Source organism: Boleophthalmus pectinirostris, unplaced genomic scaffold (assembly GCF_026225935.1).
Source record: "Boleophthalmus pectinirostris isolate CB_2022bp ecotype Guang Dong unplaced genomic scaffold, ASM2622593v1 HiC_scaffold_13, whole genome shotgun sequence".
NCBI lineage: Eukaryota > Metazoa > Chordata > Actinopteri > Gobiiformes > Gobiidae > Boleophthalmus > Boleophthalmus pectinirostris.
In genome coordinates, this window is record NW_026571036.1 from 9,777,080 (window position 1) to 9,798,354 (window position 21,275).

A 21,275-nucleotide genomic window follows, 5' to 3' on the forward strand; every position below is an offset into this window, starting at 1 on the left:
AAAATTGACTCCTGTGGGTTTTAATCCACGTTCTAATGTTGTTACCTCATCAAAAACAGGCCTGGGATTGTCTTTTGTTTCATTCACACATTTGAGTGACACTTTGTTATTACTGTTTGTACATTTCCAAAGCTCAAAACGTTCTGTTCCGCCTGATGAAGTGGCAATTTTCAAGTTGACAGCTCCTTTTAGCTTTTGTTCAGTCGAGATTGGCAATTCCAGGTCTGATATGATCCAAATGTTTCTAGTGAAGGTCTGACAAGTTTAAAAACACAATGAGCTTGTTCTGTATTACCACATGACATCACAAGGTGGAACAGAGTGTTTTTTAGTCTAAATATGCAGGGTGTGTGTTAAATATGTGTGAATGAAACAGAACACAGCTCCAGGTTTGTTTGTGAAGATGGAATATTTAGTAATAGATTAAATATAGAGATAAATATAGAGTAATAGATAAAAAAAAAAAGACCAGGACTAAGACCGGGACCAGACCGGGACTGAGTCTGGGACTAGAACAAGACCAGACCGGGACCAGAACCAAACTGTGATTGAGACCAGGACTGAAGACCGGAACCAGACCGGGACCAGACCGAGACCAGACTGGGACCAGACCCGTGACCGAGACCGGGACTGAGACCAGGACCAGACCAGGACTGAAAACGGTTTAGTCCAGGGTGTGTGTTAAACACGGGTGAATGAAACAGAACACAACTCCAGGTTTGTTTTTGATGAGTAAATATTATGACATAGTAAAAAAAAAAATTTTATCTAAGTGTTTTATTTTTAGTGATGTATTTACGGGGGACCAGACCAGGACTGAGACTGGGACTGAGACCGGGACTGAGACCGAGACCAGAAGGGGTGTGAGACCGGGACCAGATCAGGACTGAGTCTAGGACCAGACCAGGACCAGACCAGGACCAGACCAGGACTGAGACCGGGACTGAGAACGGTCAGTCCCAGTCCCAGTCTCAGTCCCGGTCTGGTCCTGGTCTCAGTCCCGGTCTCGGTCTGGTCCCAGTCTGGTCTCTGTTTGGTCCCAGTCTCAATCACAATCTGGTCCTGGTCTGGTCCCGGTCTCAGTCTCGGTCTCAGTCCCGGTCTCAGTCCCAGTCCTAGACTCAGTCCTTGCCTGGTCCCAGTTTAAGTCCTGGTCTCAGTCCCGGGCTGGTCCTGGTGTTTTAGTCCTATTTTAGTACTGATTCAGTCCTGGTTCAGTCTGTATGCGGCGCAAAAGTCCGGCATTGTAGTTTAAGCCACGTAAAAGGGAAACGGACGTTTAGTTTTTTTCAATTTTTCATTTAAACACAAAATCAAAAACTGAAAAAACAAATCGTTATCTATTTATTTATTTTGGTTTTGGAGACAAATAATGAAGAAAGTAGTTTTTTTTTTTTTTTCATTTTCTTATTTTTGGTTTTATATTTAAAAATGAATGAACAAATGATACACGGATTTACACAGATTTATGTGCTCTTATAATTGTTCTAAAACAGCTCAAAATCATTCTAAAGTTATTCAGGAAACTCTTATTTCTGTCCTGTGAATGAGACTTTTTCAGGATCAATACCTGCTAAAAAAAAATTTAGTTTCAGTATTTGTTTCAATATCGATTCGCTTCTAATTTCTGATACTTCTAACATCCCAACAGAGCACTCTTCATTCTTATACCCCATGTGAAAATCGCTCGTAATTCCTTCCATATTCATCCACCGTAACCCATCTGTCCTCTCTCGTTTCCTCTTAGGAGCCTGAAATGCCTGTTGTGGTTAGTCCAAAGCCGAAGAAGCCAAACCAAAAGCATAAAACTGTGCCAGGGACCGCCATCTGCTCTCGTGTGTTCACTTATACATCCTCCGCTGCCAGTAGTCCAATGTCCAGGCGATGGTAAACAGGACGGAGAGCCAGGATCGTAAAAAAATAGTCCCTTAACTATAAGTAAATAGGTGGTGTTGGGAAGTACATCCAGCGTAAAATGTGAACTTGTTGGAGGTGGCAAGATATGGACCAATCTAATCAAAAGCAAATAAGATCCATCAACAACAACATATTTTGGAAATACATTTAAAGCATTTGTTTTTGGGTCGCCTTGTCACGATCTAGCCTGATTCATCAGCCGGTTTCACTTCGTAGAAACCGTCTGACCTCGCAGCATTAGGATTCGTTCGCTCAACAGTAGGCATGCTGCTATTTGGTCGTGATGTATGTAATGCGCCGCAAACGGGGATAACTGGTGTATTAAGCTTTTCCCAAATCCCGTAGGAAGAAGGGCAATAAAGTCTTTCCCCTTGATAAAATTCACCAAACATTCTCTTTGTTCCAGCTTTAAATCCTCGATCTTGGGAATCGTTTCCAACACAGAATTTATGGCTCTTTGCTGATTGGCTGGAGCCCAAATTTGCACTTTCTACAACTTCTGGGGTTTTTGAGAGCGGTCTAGTGCAGGCGTGTCAAACTCAAATTCACAGAGGGCCAAAATTAAAAACTGGGACTAAGTCGTGGGCCAAACTAAGTATTTATTGAAAATTTTCAACAACATCTGCATGTTTTCTCTTCTTTCGAGACATATAATGTTAAACCTTTTCTTATTAAAATAAATGTTTAATAATAGTTTTGCTTAAACATTGAATCCAGAACAAACAAATATAAAATAATAACACATTTTTAAATAAATAATGTCTCTAAAGCTCATCTGTAGGCGACGGTCCAGCTCTAAAACATATTTGATATAATCTCATGGACCAAATATAATTATATCGCAAGCCAAATTTGGCCTGAGTTTGACAGGTCTACTGTAGTGTATTTTGATTCCTGACCTAGTCGCTGGAGAGAAATGAAACTGAGCGGAGGCACTAGGTGGTGCCAGTCTGGCTAGTCACGATCTGTCTGTAGCTCTGCAATATACAGTTCTGACACATGAGATTTTCTGTGCTCACAAAAATGAAAATAAAGCACAGAAACAGACTGAATGCTGCGCCTGATCTGCTGTTGCGCTCTCCTCCTGCACCCAGGACAAAAACACAGACAGGCCCACCTATCTCACTAGAAATGTTGAAATGTTAAGATATGTTTTCTTCTTTTTGTCTTTAATGTCATTATTTTATTGACTATTTTGTTCCAATATTGCTGGTTCAATTGAATGTTGAAAAGAAAAAGAAATGGGCTACATTTAATGTCCAAATAGGCAACTTATGGATCCTTTTATTGCTGCTTCACTTACTGTTTTTCATTGTTTAAAACTTGAGTAACTCTAATTGTTCAGAGACACGATCACTCACTCAACAATAAAATATCCTTATTAATGTTCAATAATGGTCAAATCCACCACATTATTTTGTGATTTATGAATAATGTCTATTGACTTGGGCCACAAAGGTTTGTGACTTTTGAAATATGGGTCCCCAGAAAAAGTTAGGGAAACACTGATTTAAAGAACCCATATTACACTATTTTCTGATTTATGTCAATATGTTGTTTTCTCATCGAAAGTATCACTGTTTCACACACAAACCCTCCACATTTATTCTCAAACTGTTCTTCTCTCAAACAGAAAACACTCAGTTCCACCTTGTGATGTCATGTGGTAATACAGGGAGTGCTCCACTGTGTTTTTAAACTCCATACACCAGGCATGTCCAGACAAATTTTTCTTGGCCCTCAGGCTTCCAGGTGAATACATGCATCTTGAATTTCGGACTTCTGGTCATCGCGCAATGCATATTGGGAAGGATCCTCTGAACAAGTGAGCATCAAATCGCCATGTTTGTTTTCCCAGTGGGATGAGTCTATTGTCAAAGCTGATCTTTTCAAGTCTTTTGAACCTTATCACTTTTGTTTCTGGTTCTGATATTGTCATCGTAATTGTGTGGTTGTTGGATGTCCTAACAGCAGAAAACGGCTCAAGAAACGGGCTTCGGAAGTTTGCAAACTCCATAACTGCGAAAGAGAATCAGATCTGTGTAACTGCAAACGTCCTTTCAAACTGTTTCCCTTCCCAAAAGAATTGAAAAATAGTGAAAGGCGAAGGCGATGGGCAGGATTGATCCACAGGAAGGACCAAAAACGTAACCTTTGGCTGCCTAAGAAATCATCCCGAGTTTGCAGTGAACATTTTGTATGTGGAGCACCAACAAAGCGAGACCGAGACTAGACCAAGACCGTAAAAAAAGGTCTTGAGGCCGGAACTATGACACTAGTTTTTCAGCCCTGGAATTGTCAATTTCTACTGAACAAACGGAGCTGTTAACTTAAAAACTACCTCTTCTTGAAATCACAAGGTGGAACTGAGCATTTTGAACTTCAGGGCTGTACACTGACTAATAATGCTTTGCTTTCATTTCAGAAAGTGCTCCTGTGTGTTTTTAAAGAGCATATTTTTCAAATGGACTTTGAATTAAGAAAGTTTTATCATGATCTGAGTAAATTTCACTTGACCATCAAAATGATCTGCCAGTGGACCAAGATTTGTGGTACTTAAAATATAAAAATACATCTTAAATACATCTACACTTAAAATAAGAAAAACAACAACTTCTTGCACTTAAAATAAGAAACAAAATCGAATGTTCCTCAAATTAAGTCTGTATCATTTTACTTGTCAAGTTGAATCTACTCAAATAAAGTAAAATATTCTTAATTTAAGTAATTTTAACTTACTTAGATATTGTTTTTTTCCAGTGCAGGTATGTTTTTGAGGATGTAACAACATTATAACACGGCTAAAATCTCACAAGAATCCACTTTGTGTAATATAGGACCTTTATTTTCTATTTTGGAATCTGCCATTTACACACAAACATGTTGTGAAGCATATTAAAAGTTATAAATATGGACAAAAGGTGCAGTAAAAAGGTTTGGAGCAGCTGTCTAATAAAAACAGTCCAATATACCGTGATGATGCCCCCATGTGGCACAAACAAGTATATGATTTGGTTACCATGGTTACACTGATTGAAACAGCAGAGTAACAGCCACGTGGTTTATTTAATTTAACATCCTCTATGCACAGTGCTGTCACGGTACTAAAATTTAAAGTTCAATATCGATACTGAGGAATAGACTTGATATTCAATACTGATTTGTAAAAAAAACAAAACTCTTTCTTTAGATGATAGAATGTTATTTTTAACATTAAATGATAGTCCTTTCTTTTATATTCCCATGTGGTCTTATATTTGTGTAATCCCTCAGTGGTCCAGGTAGGTTCCACAATGGTCCATGGGCGTCTGATAGTCTTTGTGCTCTTGTATTTATTCTGATACAGCTCAAGATCATTCTAAAGCTGTTCAGGAAAACAAAAGAAAAAAATGTATTCTGTCAACTGGACAAAACTTTTAGAGTAGGAGTCACCACACTTTTTTCTCTGGGGACCACATTATCATTACTTGGTCTCCGAAGGGTTGACCAGGTTTTGTATTCACTCTGTGTGTCTGTGTGTCTGTGTCTGTGTGTCTGTGTGTCTGTGTGTCGGTCTACCTGCGATACTTCCACCATTTATGGACCGATTGTTGCCAAATTTGGTAAGTGAGTCAAGCCCGATGCTGCAAAAAAAAGTTTGGTGATGATCCGAGGTCATTTGAGGTTACACGGAATAGGCAATTTCGGCAATTTCTGAACCATCTGCGGGGCAAATGTAAATACGTCTTATCATAATTAAAATATAAATATAAATACTTCATATAAATATATCCATCCATCCATCCATCCATTTTCGTCCGCTTATCCGGGGCCGGGTCGCGGGGGGAGCAGCCTAAGCAGGGACTCCCAGACTTCCTTCACCCCAGACATGTCCTTCAGCTCCTCCGGGGGGACCCCAAGGCGTTCCCAGGCCAGCCGAGAGACATAGTCCCTCCAGCGTGTCCTGGGTCTTCCCCGGGGCCTCCTCCCGGCGGGACATGCCCAGAGGAGGCCCCAGGGAATTATATAAATATAATGTTTTTTAATTACAAAATCAACATAATACAAGATTCAGACACGTTTAAGTCTATGACAACTTTTGAGGATTGCCTCATAGGGCCAGTTCAAGTGATGGGGGGCCGGTCAAAGGGGTGTGGAGGGCCGGAGTTGGCCCGCAGGCCTTAGTTTGATTATCCCCGTTTTAAAGTGAAGACCTTTCGCCGCTCATCCAAGTGGCGTGTGGAGTTAATGTTTGGTTGGCTTGTTTTGGTTAGTATTTCATATACAGTTATGTAATGTGTAACTTAAATTCTAGATTATAATTATATGCAACACTTAAATTATTTACATCCAAAAAAATAGCTGTAATCATTGGGTGGGACATGAGTTATGGAAAAATGTAGGTTTAGACTATCGGTTTACAATGAATAACACATTTCAACATAAAATATAAATGTACAGTATGTCATTTTCACCTGCATGATTTCCCAGAAAGTTACATCAGTTTCATTCTCCATGGACATAGATAAGTTTTATAGCACCCTGTGGAAGATTATTAACCTGACTCACACCAGACTGATATGTGTGTCACTCTGAAATTAACTCTGCGCATTATCAAGCTGGGATGGCTCTTACTGAAAGAGATCGGGAAATGCAGAGCGTCATGGCGACTGTTTGAATCTGATTGGCTGAAGTGTTACAACAAGCAGAAAAATCAAACTTTAGTTAAATCCGGTTGAGAGAAAAGTACAGACATTTTCCCCGTCCGCAAAGCTCGTACCCTCTGCGCATTCTTCACAAACAAAATTGTCTGTATTGACGCTTAAATAGGTTGAAGTATGTCTCTTGGTGTTGCCATGTTTGTTTTGGTTCACTTGAGCTCTTTGCTTTTATTTTATTAATTTCATTTCTCTCCAGCGACTACGTTAGGAATCAGAATACACTAGACGGTTTGCAAGAACCCCGGACATTACAGACCTTGCACCGGCCAATCAGTGAAGAACTGTGGAGTCATGACGTCAAATTTGAGCACCTGTCTGGGTCCGTTTTGTGGTACAGCACAACAGTAAACAAAGCGGTCGAGATGGATGTAGACGAAGACATACTTTCTGTGTTGGCAATGATTCCTGAGCTTGAGGATTTAAAGCCGGAACTAAGTGAATTTTATCAAGGGGAAAGACTTTATGGCCCTTCTTCCTATGGGATTTCGCGCATTACATATGTCACGACCAAACAGCAGTGATTGGTTAAATAAAAAAAGTACCCACTCACCTTCAAGTGAACAAATTCTAACGCTGCGAGGCCAGACGGTTTCCACAAAGTGAAACCGGCTGATGAATCAGGCTACTTCGCTTTTGGCTTCAGCACAAATCTCAATTCTGCGACGTGATTGATCGCTCGCCCAATTAAGCGAACAGTGGGCGCATTCCAAGATGGATTATCGTGAGTTTGTGAAGTCACAAATATCACGAGAATCCATCTTACTGTACAAGGTTAGAAGATTATAGCCAAAAGAACAATATTTCCTGGGAAACAAACTCCTCAGAGCTCAGAGAAAGGACACATTTTATTCTTTTTTAGTGCAGAATACACAACCAAAATGGAAAAAAAAAAAAGAAAACACAAACACTTTTATGTATTTATTTACTTGGCTGAAAAGTAACATAGTGTGGCTTTAATTACATTGTCAAGCAGCCTGTTTCTCAATGGAGCAATTCATGAACCCTTCTGGGACTAGAAATAAAAGACCACTACAGCTGGGACAGTGAATACCACAGCCAGATGGAAATGACAAAAAAACTGCTTTTTCATTTAGTCTAAATTGTAATAAGAAAGTTTCTCTAGGCTATGCAATGTATCCTCAAGCAAGCTATTTGAGTTTGTTCATTTTTAAATGTGATTCTAAATTTGTAGATAATGGTAATCTTGTAACATTAAAATGCAATGTTTTAAATATTTTTGTTGCTCAAAATATGCGTCACAGCCGGCACAGATGTGGCAGCCCGGACTTACCAGCACCTACACCAGCAGCACAATTTATTGAGCTTTTCGACCCCTGGTAGGTAAATGATGAATAAATCCAAGAAAAGATTAATTTGCTTTCACAGCTGATAAGACTGATAAAACACAGAAGCAGACAGGTTTTTTTGGTTCACTGTGGGTGGATCATTTAAGTTTGGATTTTTATTTCTACGAGGAGAACTCAAATAAGCATTGAGTATTTCATTTGAAAGTAAGCATCAACCAAGTGTCTTTTTTCTGAGTTAAAATGTTTTTTACAAGCAGAAATAAAATTCCGTGTTCTCTGTAGCATTTAATTGATTTCATAAAAGCAACACACTATAGTCATTAGTACATATCATACAGGTAAAAATAAAAATATATGCAGTGCAGGGTTTTTTGGCTCCGGGAGTTTTCTTTTCTGTGGGAGACGATCCAAATGGCTCTTAGAGTATTTAATCAGCAAGAGTCATTCAGTGTTGTCATCGATTCCCGAAATCGAGGATTTAAAGCTGTTTAGTGTTTGGTGAATTTCATCAAGGGGAAATACGTCATTACCCTTCTTCCTACAGGATTTGGGAAAAGCTTTATATACCAATTAGCCCTGTTAGCTGCGCATTACATACATCACGACCAAATAGCAGCGATTGGTTAAATGAAAAAAAGAACCCGCCTACCATCGAGGGAACGAATTCTAATGCTGCGAGATCAGATGGTTTCACTTCGTAGAAACCGGCTGATGAATCAGACTATCTACTCTAGGTCTAATTAAGATAAAAGTAGCCTGATTAGATCACTAGAAGAGTTCATATCATATGGCCTGTCTTTAGAAGTCAGACGAACACTTTTGGCGCGGGGGCCGCACATTGCACGTTATATTTATTTATTCATTCGAAATCAATACCGAGCTCAGCCCTTTGATTACACGTCGTATTATTAAATGATCTGCACCGGAGGCAAGGTCGAAGCCAGTGCCGATTCCCGGAGGAGCCCACCGACTCCGGGGGAGGGGTCACGCGCAGCACCGCCTCCTCTCGTGCCACCTCGCTCCCGTGATTTGCTCCAACGAGAGACGTGTGCGCGCGCGCGTGTGTGTTTTATTTACATGCGCCGATAACGTGCTCGCCTTTTGTCCAATCTGTCCCGCTCGACTGCCGCTTCACGGTTCCGCGGGTTTGTTCTCGCTGCGCGCACTGGCCATCCGGGAGATCTACGGCTCCTGACTGGCGCCTTTGGGTTTTACTGCCACAGCAACCAAGTCAGCAGCATCACCGTATAGAAGGCGTCTGTCTACCTCCCCCGTCTCCACTGTCTCAGCTTTCCTGCGCGTCTTGGGAGCTTCGGTAGCTACGATGCGCCGATTCCCGTAGCAGCATCCATCCACGTCCACGTCCAGCGCAGGCACCGGTCCGGGATAATGTGCATTTTTCGCAGCCGGTCCATGCAGACGTGTCCGCTCGGATGATGCGTAAAAAGGAGCTCGGAGCGTCTATGGAAAGCCCCCCTCGTCCGACACGGAGCCGCGATAATGTCCCCAGCCTCAGCAGCCACGGCCAGCGAGAGCAGCACCGTCACTGTCCCCGGAGAAGAACCGGAGAGCCCGCGGGAAGAGGTGAGACACGGGGCGACGGGACGGGAGCCTATAAAGAGTTTAAAGGGCCCATATTACAACATTTTCTGATCTTATAATGTTGTTTCCTCATCACAAACAGAGTTGTGTTTTGTTTCGTTCACACATGTTTAACACACAAACTCTGCATATTTATGCCGAGTTCAAGAGAAAACACCGTCCCACCTTGTGATGTCATGAGGTAATACAGGAAGCACTCCACTTGTTTTGTATGTTTTTCATAGTGTTGCAGTCAAAATCAAACTTATCGAGACAAAGACCTGTCTGAGAAATCAGGGTCCCGAGACCGAAACAAGACCAAGACTTCTGAGGGTTGAGACCAAGACAAGACCGAGACTTTTAAAGGCCAAGACCGAGACAAGATCAAGACCATGGCCCATCAAGACCAAATCGAGACCATCTTTGTAATTTTCAACATTTATTTGTATTTTACAATTATTTTGGCACATATATATCAATGTTTTTATAAATTTATCTTCATTTTATCACTCGTCGAGTGTCAGACCTCCAGACCGAGGCCAAGACAAGATCGAGTCCAAACGTCTCCAAGAGCGAGATAAGATCAAGTCCAAACATAGCCGAGTCCGAGACAAGACCGAGTGCAAGACAATACTGAGTCCAAACACGGTTGAGTCCGGAACTAGGCCAAGATTGTTAAAAAACGGTCTCGAGGCAGGATTGGAGTACTTCGACACTAGTTTTTCAGCCCTGGAATTGCCCATTTCTACTGAACAAAATGAGTTATTAACTTGAAAATTACCTCTTCTTTACATCACAAGGTGGAACTGAGCTTTTTGAACTTCAGGGATGCAGACCGACTAATAATGCTTTGTTTTCATTTCAGAAAGTGCTCCTGTGTGTTTTTACAGTGCATATTCGTCAACTTGACTTTTGCAATCTGTTTGCTATGAAGTATTTGCCTTTTTGTGACGCTGACAATGCAGATAATTTATCATAACAAAATGTCTCCATTAGAGCTGGGTATCATTATGAAGTTGCAGATATGATACATATCTTAAGACAGTGAACTTTCGATATGATACGATACATTTCAAATCGATTCGATACGGTTCAATAAAAATAATGGATAAACATCGCTGTGATACTAAAAGTCTTTGTTAATCCACTTCATAAGAAACACAAACATTTTAATCATCAAAACAGTGAAAATGTCAGTTAAACAAGTTGTGTAATGTAACTAAATCATTTAGTAAAATAAACCAAAAAATACTCTTGGCGATATATCGTTACTGCAGCCCACGATATCGATACTGTATCATCATATTAAACAACATGACATATCAATATTTCGATATTTTTGCACACCCCTAGTCCCCATTGTTGCCAGCAGAGGGCTCAGACACTTAATCCAATAGACTCTATTCACGCTTATGTCACAAACCAGGAAGACGTTTGGAAACATGCGATGATAGCTTCTGGCGGGCTTTGTTTATGGCAGTAAGTCTGACAAAATCTAGGAAAAATTTGAAAATCACTCAGTTTTCTTCATCTGCATATCATTGTATCCTTCCTTTATGTTCTGCTAATCAACAATTACAACCATACCCCAGTTTTATCATTTCCCCACTGATGCACAACTCCGAGCGCACTGGGTACATGTGATTAGAAGAGACGAGGCGCCAAATTCAAGATGATTCCAAACTGAACATACGTATGCAGTCTTCATTTTACCACTGATCACATTTACTTTAGGGTTTTACCACAGTCAGTCGGCGAGTCCAGTGTCGGGAACTATACCGGAAGTTCTGATCTTTGTTATAATGTTTCCTCATCATAAACAGACCTGGAGTTGTGTTTTGTTTCGTTCACACACGTTTAACACACTAGTCCTGCATATTTAGGCTGAGTTCAAGAGTGTAGTAGTGTTGTAGTCAAAACCGCACTTATCGAGACCAAGACCTGTCTCAGATCAGATTGTCCCAAGACTGAGACTTCTAAGGGTTGAGACTAAGACAAGACCGAGACTTTTAAAGGCCGAGACCAAGACGAGACCAAGACCACAGCCCATCAAGACCAAATCGAGACCATCTTTGTAATTTTAGACATTTATTTGTGTTTTACAGTTATTTTGTCACATATATATCAATGTTTTTATAAATCTATCACCATTTTATCACTTGTCGAGTGTCAGACCTCGAGACCGAGACAAAACTGAGTCCAAGCGCCTCCAAGACCGAAACATGACTGAGTCTAAACACTGTCGAAACCGAGACAAGACCAAGTCCAAACACAGTCGAAACCGACACAAGACCGAGTCCAAACACAGTCGAAACCGAGAAAAGACCGAGTCCAAACACAGTTGAAACCGAGAAAAGACCAAGTCCAAACACTGTCGAAACCGAGAAAAGACCGAGTCCAAGCACCTCCAAGACCGAGACAAGATCGAGTTCAAACACAGTCGAGACCGAGTCCAATCGCCTTTACTTTGGTGAGTTTTATCACAGTCGGTCGGCAAGCCCAGTGTCGTAACTACACCGGAAGTTGTCGTTGCATCTTTCCAAACGTTTTCCTGGTTTGTGATGTAAGTGTGAATAGAGCCTATAAACACCTGAAATATGTTTTAGATGCATTAAGATTTCTGAAAATATGTACTTTTATATTATATCACTATCCTGCTTACTTAGACTACAAATAAGTAATAATTCATGTACTAAAAGTTTGAGTTTTACCACCCATAAGTCTAAACACAGCACCAAAGTTAACAGACTCTTTCTTTAATGCACAAAGACGTTACATAGAAACTCTCTTGTGTAACCTCGCGTATTCATTATTTATATGTTGTAAGATGTCTTTGCCATTTTTTTTTCAATACAGTAGTGCCATAATCTGAAGCATTTTTAGCTCGTATGAACAGTGGAGCAAGTCTTATTTCAAGGCTCATATTTATACTGTTAACTAAACGACAAAAGAGCAATTGCGAACTGTAAAATAGCCTAATGATGCATCAATGTGCTTCAATCATAGATTTTATAGACTAGAATTATAGACTAAAACTAATATTTGTAATCATTTATTTATAAATAGCATTGAACACATGTTAGTTTAGCATATAGGCTTAAATGTGAAAGTGGTGCATCATGATAGATTAGAATACATTCCTAATTGAGCTGAAGACTTTTAGTTGTTTAATCAGTGGTGTTTTAGTCAAGTTTTGTTAATTATTTAATGTTAGATTATATTGAATAGTGGACCACAGTTCATAGAGCTCAAATTACGCTGTTGTCTGATCTGTTATAATGTTGTTTCCTCATCACATACAGCGTACCTGGGGATATGTTTTGTTTCATTCACACAATTATCGCACAAACGCTGCATATTTAGAGTTCTTCTCTCAAACAGAAAACACACAGGAAGTAGAAGTGCTCCACTGTAAGGATGTGCAGTTAATCGAATTTTGATTGCGATTTCATTTCGTTTGTCAAATGATATCTAAAGTCATATAATCGAGTTGGAACGAAAGCTTAGCAAAGTTTATTTTGGGATATTTTTTATATAGATAAGTATATTTATTAAATTTTTTTAAACATAGAGATTGTAGAACAGCTGGATATATAGTTTATTTTGGATTTACATTTATGTTTTTCTATGCCTTATTTCATGTTCAAAGTATTTATACATCAAAAAACTGCTCTAAAGTCCATATTTGTAGCCTGTATTTATTTTTAATTTGAAAGTTTTGCATAAATTATCAATAACAAAGTTTTATTGATAAGTGTTACTATTATTATTAAGTGCTATTATTATTATATTTTAATTAATTAATTAATTATTATTTTTTTTTTTTTTAAGAGAGAGAGAAATGCTGAATAAATGCATCGTGTTAACAAAAAAAATAAAAAATCATTTGAATAATCATGATTTCACCTGGAGTTGTGTTTTGTTTCATTCACACATTTAGAGCACAAACGCTGCATATTTAGAGAATACTCTTTTCCGCCTTGCAATGTCAGGAAGTAGAAGTGCTCCACTGTGTTTTTAAACTCCACACACCTTCACTAGAATCATTTGAATAATTTCAGCCCTTGGAAGTTGGCAATCTCTTCTAAACAAAAGGAGCCGTTCACATGAAAACACCCGCTTCATGACATCACAAGCTGGAACAGAGCATTTTGAATTTACAGGATGTAGACCGACTAATAATGTTTTGTTTTCATTTCATAAAGTGCTCCTGTGTGTTTTTAAAGTGCATATTCATCGACTGGGCTTTTGCAATCTGTTTACTATGAATAAATTATATGAAAACTACCACTTCATTACATCACAAGGTGGAAAAGTGCATTTAACGCTTGGAGATGTAGACAGATTAATAATAAAGGATTACTCAAACGTGTGAATGAAACAAAGCACAACTCTGAGCATATTTTTGATGAGGTAATAACACATTCAAACATGATTTAAAAGCTCAAAAGAATCAATTGTTAATACGACTTCATCTAATTCTTCTTCTGTGCTTCCTCCCTGCTGCTCAAACACACAGTTGAATTAAATGTAATATTATATAGTCTAAGCTTATATAGAGAGTTAATGTGCTTCTTCCTGCACCAGGCCGGTCTCTATGGGGAATTTGTGTGCTAATCCCAGTGTCTCGGTGGGGTGTAGTCTTTGGTTGGTAAGAAACCAGCGCCCTGTGGCTGAGGTGGGGGAGATAATTGGGAAGAAAGCATTTATTATTTATGCAGTCTGTCCCTTACAATGAAGGCAGAGCAGTGCAGTTCAATACTTCGATGTAGCTCGGACGGTTGACTGGACAGTTGTGGTCATGTACAAACCCAACCTCAAGTCACATAAGACTCCAAGATAATCGCAATAAGTAAATAAGAAAATTAAGTACCATAATTTCTTCAAAACAACAATAAAACGCTTTGGTATTCTATTTAAAAACTCCAAAGCGGGTAGTTCTTCTGAATGTGTCTAAAAATGGAACTTTAAAGACAACCCAATTATTAAAGGGTCTGTATTATTCTATTTCATTCACACATCGTTAACACAAACCCTGCATATTTAGGTTATGTTTTTCTCGCAAACAGAAAACACTCTGCCAATACACTGCCAATCTCACTAAACAAAAGGTAATGCTTATTACCGGTTGAGAATTTACAAAATTTTGTGGCGAAACACATGTGACAAAGGCAACGAATGTCATTTTAGAATTTTTATAACAATTCCTAGAAAATGTACTTGCCAATTGAATTTATTTTTGAAAGATTCTATTTACACTGTTGTTAATCATTTCTACTCCAACACTCGAGCTGTCAGATTGTGGTCATGCTGTGCTAATTCTGCATTAGTGCACAGTCGGCCACGCTCTGGTTAAGGCTCGGGGCCAGGGTTTGAGAAGGTGTGACTGCATTTGATTCACGCTCGTAGCCTCAGTCTGCCCTGAGGTGATAAAGGATGGCCCCGACCGGCTGTGTACGCATCCACTGAGGAAACAGCCCTGCTTCCTGCATGGCTTCCTTCAAATGTGGGCTCAAGGCTCATAATATTTCATTTATCGATTAATGAATGAATACAATGAATGTATTTTACATTGGAGGACGCTGGTTCTGTCTTGGTTCAAATTAACCATAAGAATTAACTGATTTGCTGAAAAAAATGTGAAATGTATTCTATATTCTAACGCCAAATATTTCTCTTTTCTTGTTTTTAGTTTGGAGTAAACCTGAGCACATACCCTGAGACATGCAGCTGGTTCATCTCATACATAAAGAATGCTAAAGCACTTAAAACGCTGAATATTTCTGTAAATATTTAATATGCACGAGGCAATGCCTTTGAACTGTTTCTAAGTTTATCCCGAGGGTGCCTGCTTGCTCTCCAGTTCATAAATAAGAGTGAGTTAAAGGTGCTAAAGCAATGTGTTTCATTAACAGCCAGCTCCCGGAGCTCATCACTTGTGCTGTGTTTTGTGTTGTGTGTTGCAGCAGCGACCGGTGAGGCAGTCCTTGTCCAAATGTCTGTGTCAGGAGAGTCAGTGGAAGTGTCTGCTGCTGTCCCTGCTCATGTACGCCTGTGTGGGGGCCATGGCCTGGTGCCAGGTCACAACAGTCACACGTCTCTCTTTCGACAGCGCGTACAAAGGCAAGTCTATGATGTACCACGACAGCCCCTGCTCCAACGGATACATCTACATCCCCCTGGCCTTCCTGCTCATGCTCTATGTGGTGTACCTGGTAGGAGTGCTGGCACTGCCACACCCAGAACCAGCTGCAGTACAAGGTGGATGTGGACAACGTGAGCGAGCGTATCCAGAGGATGCAGCAGGCCACCCCCTGCATCTGGTGGAAGGCCATCAGTTATCACTATGTACGCAGGACCAGGCAGGTGACCCGCTACCGCAACGGAGACGCCTACACCACCACACAGGTCTACCACGAGAGGGTCAACACCCATGTGGCCGAGGCAGAGTTCGACTATGGAAACTGTGGGGTCAAAGACATTTCCAAGAGGTTGGTGGGCCTGGAGAGTTTTCCCATCACACGACTGAGGTTCACAAAGTGCTTCAGCTTTGCCAATGTGGAGTCGGAGAACTCGTACCTCACACAGAGGGCTCGCTTCTTCACTGAGAACGAGGGTCTGGATGACTACATGGAGGCGCGAGAGGGCATGCACCTGAAGAATGTGGACTTTAGAGAGTATATGATGGCTTTTTCAGACCCCAGCCACCTCCCATGGTATGCCACTCACACTACCTTCTGGCTGGCAGCTGCCCTGACCCTGTCCTGGCCCCTCAGGGTGCTGATGGAGTATCGGACAGTCTGTGCACATTACCACGTAGAGAAGCTCTTTGGCTTTGACTATGTCCCCAGCTCTCCCACAGAGGAAAGGCCATACTGCAGGCGCATCCCGCGGGTCAACACCATCGACAGCACGGAGCTGGAGTGGCACATCCGTTCCAACCAGCAGCTGGTGCCCAGTTACTCGGAGGCTGTGCTCATGGACCTGTCTCAGCGGTCAGAGGGTGGTTACAGCAGTTACAGACAGAGCTGTGAGCGGTGCCAGCGTGCCATCAGCAGTTCCTCCATCTTCTCTCGCAGTGCCCTGAGCATCTGTACCACGCCTCGCTTGCCCTTCAGCTCCAGCCGCCTGTCTCTGGGCCGCCTGCACAGCCTGTGGAGGAGCAGCGGGAGTCTGAACCAGGCCTGTCCCACAGAGAGCACTCGTCTGTCAGAGCCCACGCCCAGAGAGGACGGCCCCCCGGAATATCAGGACGCTCTGTACTTCCCTGTGCTCATAGTGCACCGCAACGAAGGCTGCCTCAACCACGACCACCACGCCCTGCACCGGAACGGCTCCTGTGTGGAGACCTCCCTATGACACGTGCACCAGAGAAGGGACAGAGACAAGAAAGACTTCAGGGAGAAATGAGCTGTACCTCAAATTTACACTTTGGGATTAATGGTATAATAAACAACTGATCATGTTGAGCCTCATGTGAGATCCAGACATTTTAAGAATAAAATCTGGATTTCTTGGATAATTTGAATAATGAAGATAAAATACTAACTGCTTATTTCAGCCAAACTACACAAAGAGCTCTTCTTTCCTTTATAGAAGCAAATTAAAGTCTTGCATTCAGACTTGTGCTTTGTAAATGTTGCTAAATGAGTGAGGCTGAGGTAGTTTCCTCAGAGGGGAAGACACTTTGATCAAAATAAACATGTGATATAGCAGCTTGGTTGCGATGACATTATACTTCCCGGCTTTCTAAAAATAGAGGCAGAGGTTATGAATAATTGAGCGCAGGGGGCTAAAGGACACGCAAACTTCCAACTGATTCTGCAATCCTGCAAACTGTGTATTTAAAACAGCTAAGACATTTTTATTTCATATTTGCATTTTAGTTTTTTTTAGTTTTTTATAATCAGGCTACCTCTTTATTTAAGTGCCTTCTCTGGACCAAGACTATAGCAAGCATTTAATCCAAGCATTTTGCCAGTTCATCAAATCACTAAACTGCAGCTGGGACACACAATGCAAAGGGACATGTCGCGTTTTTCACTGGACAAATCCTCCATTACGAGTGTTTAGGATGTGGGCTGCTGCTGATGCATATCAGGCTGAGCAGGCCATCAAACACGCCTAAAATAGGAGGAGGCCTGGATTCACTACTGATACTGTCACAGCGACCAATATGACAGGATTACTTTAAATACACTGCGGCTGAATGCATGCAGTCTCTCAGATGTAGTGACTAGGGCTGCACAATGGAAGAAAAAAGTGAGAATTATTCAATATATTCAATTTTGGAACATTACTTTTGTATGTGACATGTACATATTTATATACCATGCCACATTAGGTTAGGCTATGTGCCATTTGTAGTTAAAAATGCATTGGAATAACGCGTTAAATATAAATGTATACGATTTTGATAATTACTGAGTTTGAAAAAGTTACTACACTGACAAATCCACAAATTGATTTCCAGTGACCTGAAGATAGTTTTTTGTCAGTACATGGACAGGACGTGTATGGAAGATAATTTGTCCGATTAGATTTTGAATTTTAAATCCCGTTGAATTTCTCACTTTTGAACTTACTTAAAGGTTGTATGGAGGATTTTTTATTTTTTTTTGTTTCAAGTTGTCAATGATAGCATTATAGAGGTGCAGTAGCCTTGTAATTATGATGACCAAAAAAAAGAGAATAAAAATTCATCAACTCTGGACGTGGTGGGGCTAAACATTTGCCAATAGATAACGACACTGCCTCGTTATCTGTTAGCTGACAGGCTGTCAATCAATCTCCCTACGTTTCTAGCGTAACTGACTTGCCTGCGCGCCGCCGGTACGTGGTTTACGTACACCTGTCACGCAGTCCACAGACGCAAGACGCACAGACGCTGTTTACTCCACCAACGCAACAGTTCTTAGCGGCTTTTTTTGACCTATATCTTCCTCGCAGTTAGCACAAAGTTTGTTGCAATGGCAGACAAGAATCCAGGAGCAGTTAGCCGCAAAAGAAAGTCCGTTTTTGAGGTCGCTGAAAGAAGAAGACAAGGGAAAAAGCAGCGAAGCCAAACTAAGGTGATTCTTGAAGATTCATTCCAGCGATGGCGCGACTGAAGCAGACGAAGGGTCTAAAGACTGATGCACTGGTCGCCAAATTACTCCTGGACAGGTCACTTCTGCTTATTATGAAAACGTACTTTATTTCCAAGAGCTAGTCAAACGTTTTTCAGGACACGAAAGCGATATCCTATGTCTGAAAACGTAATTTTCAAGGCAAAGAAAGAGTCCGCTTGCTGCTGCGTGTTGTAGCTAGTTCATTCGCACTGAATCTCCGCGCAACCTTCTCTGCACCCCTTTCCTGCTCCTGTCCCCGCTGCCCGTTCCGCTCTTCCCCCTGCTCCTCACTTCTCCGGGCACGGAATCTCCGCGCACCGCTCCCCTCTCCTCTCTCCCTGCTCCGCTCTTCTCCCTGCTCCTCACTTCTCGTCCGCGAACAAAATGTCCACACACCCGCTCCCCCCGCTCCTCACTTCTCCGCCTTGCCTAACCAACACTGTAGTTAGTTGTTTACAAGTCATGTGCAGCGCACCGGCTGTAAACAAACCTGTTTCTGGCGTAAAGAGGAGGCGGGAGGAGGCGTTTCTACGTAGGGAGCTGTAGGGGAGGGGGGGTGGTTTCACACATGCGCAACATTTGAAAAAGGACAAACAGTCGCTGGATTTCTCGTTCCTTGGAAAATCCTCTATACAACCTTTAACACTACTCACAAAAAAAAAAGTTTGAATTATTTTTATTCTGAACGGCAGTTGATGAAATATTAAGTTTAAAATTTCTAAGTGTTTATAATTTAAAATCAAAAAAGTCGCAGTGAAAAAATTAGCAACAAAGAGCCAAGATGCTAAGGCAGAAGCAATCGATCCACAGTGATCCAATCTAATTTTGTAACAAGCAGGAAATGGTGAAGTGAACTAATTTGATTGGTCAGAATTAGCCTCATCAAACCTCATCTCTTTTATTTCTTTAAGTGTAAGGCCCCATCCACACTAGAATGTATTTGAGTAATTTTCGCTGTTGATGCAGTGTTTGTCCACACTACTCCGATGGAAAATGGCTCCAGAGACAGAACGATCTATTGCCGGCAGCTCCCACAAATTCATCTGAGTACAGATCTGATCTGGCACTGTGTGGACGCTTGATATGTTGATGTAGGCCTATGTGGCGCAAAGTAATTCACCACCAAAACACTAAGAGGCTAGAATATATGTCCATTCATATATACGGTCTGTGCGTACGAGCTGCAGACGTATAATCTCTGAAAAGTTTAACATGAACCATCTCCAATGCGATAGAAGCACAGAACAGACTCACCATCAGCAGAACACCCCTCTGTCACAGAAAGAACACTCATATTCCACTGAGTTGTGTCCTTTAGTCTGACAGAAGCTGAACCACGTCAGGGCACAATAGCTGTTTTTTGAGTGCTCAATTTATACAAATTAGCCATGCGGTTTTAAGTTTTGTTTCTGTAAAACGTAAACAAATCTGCGCAAAGCTGTGTGGATAGGGAAGACTTGCGGACACAGAAACAACGTGTCTAGACGCAAATCATTTCCAATACGGTCAGTGTAAACGTAGCCTAAGCCCCGCCCACAGATGAGAATGGCCAATAAGAAACAGCCTCTGTTCTCCTCACTCAAACAGGATCAATTACTTCTATCTTGGCATCTTGGATCTTTGCTGCGAATTTTACACTCTGAATTCTGACTGTTGAATTTGAGGGCTTGAAAATATATGAGCTGAGTATTTAAAAAGTGAATTTTTTATTTTGAATTTGAAACATTGAAAAAGTATACATAAAATTTCAGCAACTAAAATTCAGAATAAAAATAATTCAAACATATTTTTTCAGAGTTAAAAAATTCTAAGTAAGAAATTCAATGGTATTTAAAATTCTAAATCTAATGGAACAAATGATCTTCCATACCATGTCTCATGTGAAAGCTCAGAACCTCCAGAATTCCCTCACTGAGCTGCAGAGGCTGCACTAACACAGGTTCATGATTGGCCGCAAGTACATTCAGATCAGAGAGTCCTGTTAGATTTTTACACGGTTGTTTAAAGGAACTTAACCGAAGAGCCTAATAAAATCTAAACAAAACTAATAAAACTAACAAAATGAAAATGTCTTTGAACTTTACCGTCTCAGTGCAGCTGCATAAAAGACATTTGTGTCAACATGATATATATAGATAATGATTTTTGCACTGCTCATGAGTTTGAACTTCCTGTTATCAGCAACATTTTGCGGGCTTTTCCCCAATCAAAAGACAGGATATGTTTGTAAAATAGGTCATTGTTGTGAAAATCATGGATATCCGATATTGCATTAGTAACAATTTTACCGTATTGTGCAACCCTAATCATCAGCTTAAAGAGAGCATGCGTTTGCAACATAAGGTGATTATTTCAGTGTAAATACTATTAAAATGGTGCTTTGGTTTTTCCCATCTGCATATCATCATGGACGCACAGGGCTGCAGTGAAATATACCCGGCCGTGGGTCATTAGCAGATTTGTTTTCTGCTATTTAACACTGGCCGGATTCAAAGCCATTGGATTTCTAAGTATAGTAAATATGTGGAGCAGAGCGGCAGTCACAGTGTCTGCATTTGTTCCTGTTACAGCTGTCATTCATACTAATGAGGGAATACATCCGGCCCAATCAGCCTTAACTCGTCAAATAATGCACTGGAGGGCATGGCTTACATTAAAGT

The 21,275-nt window shown here is 40.9% G+C and overlaps 1 protein-coding gene across 1 annotated transcript; it reads left to right on the forward strand.

Annotated features, from left to right (window-relative positions):
• Positions 1–8,980: 8,980 nt before the first annotated feature.
• On the forward strand, positions 8,981–19,210 carry tmem151ba (transmembrane protein 151Ba). Its single transcript, XM_020929349.2, is given in 3 exon segments — positions 8,981–9,508; positions 15,472–15,723; positions 15,725–19,210. Coding segments are annotated over 3 exon segments (1,476 nt in total). The 5' UTR covers positions 8,981–9,424; the 3' UTR covers positions 16,865–19,210.
• Positions 19,211–21,275: the final 2,065 nt, after the last annotated feature.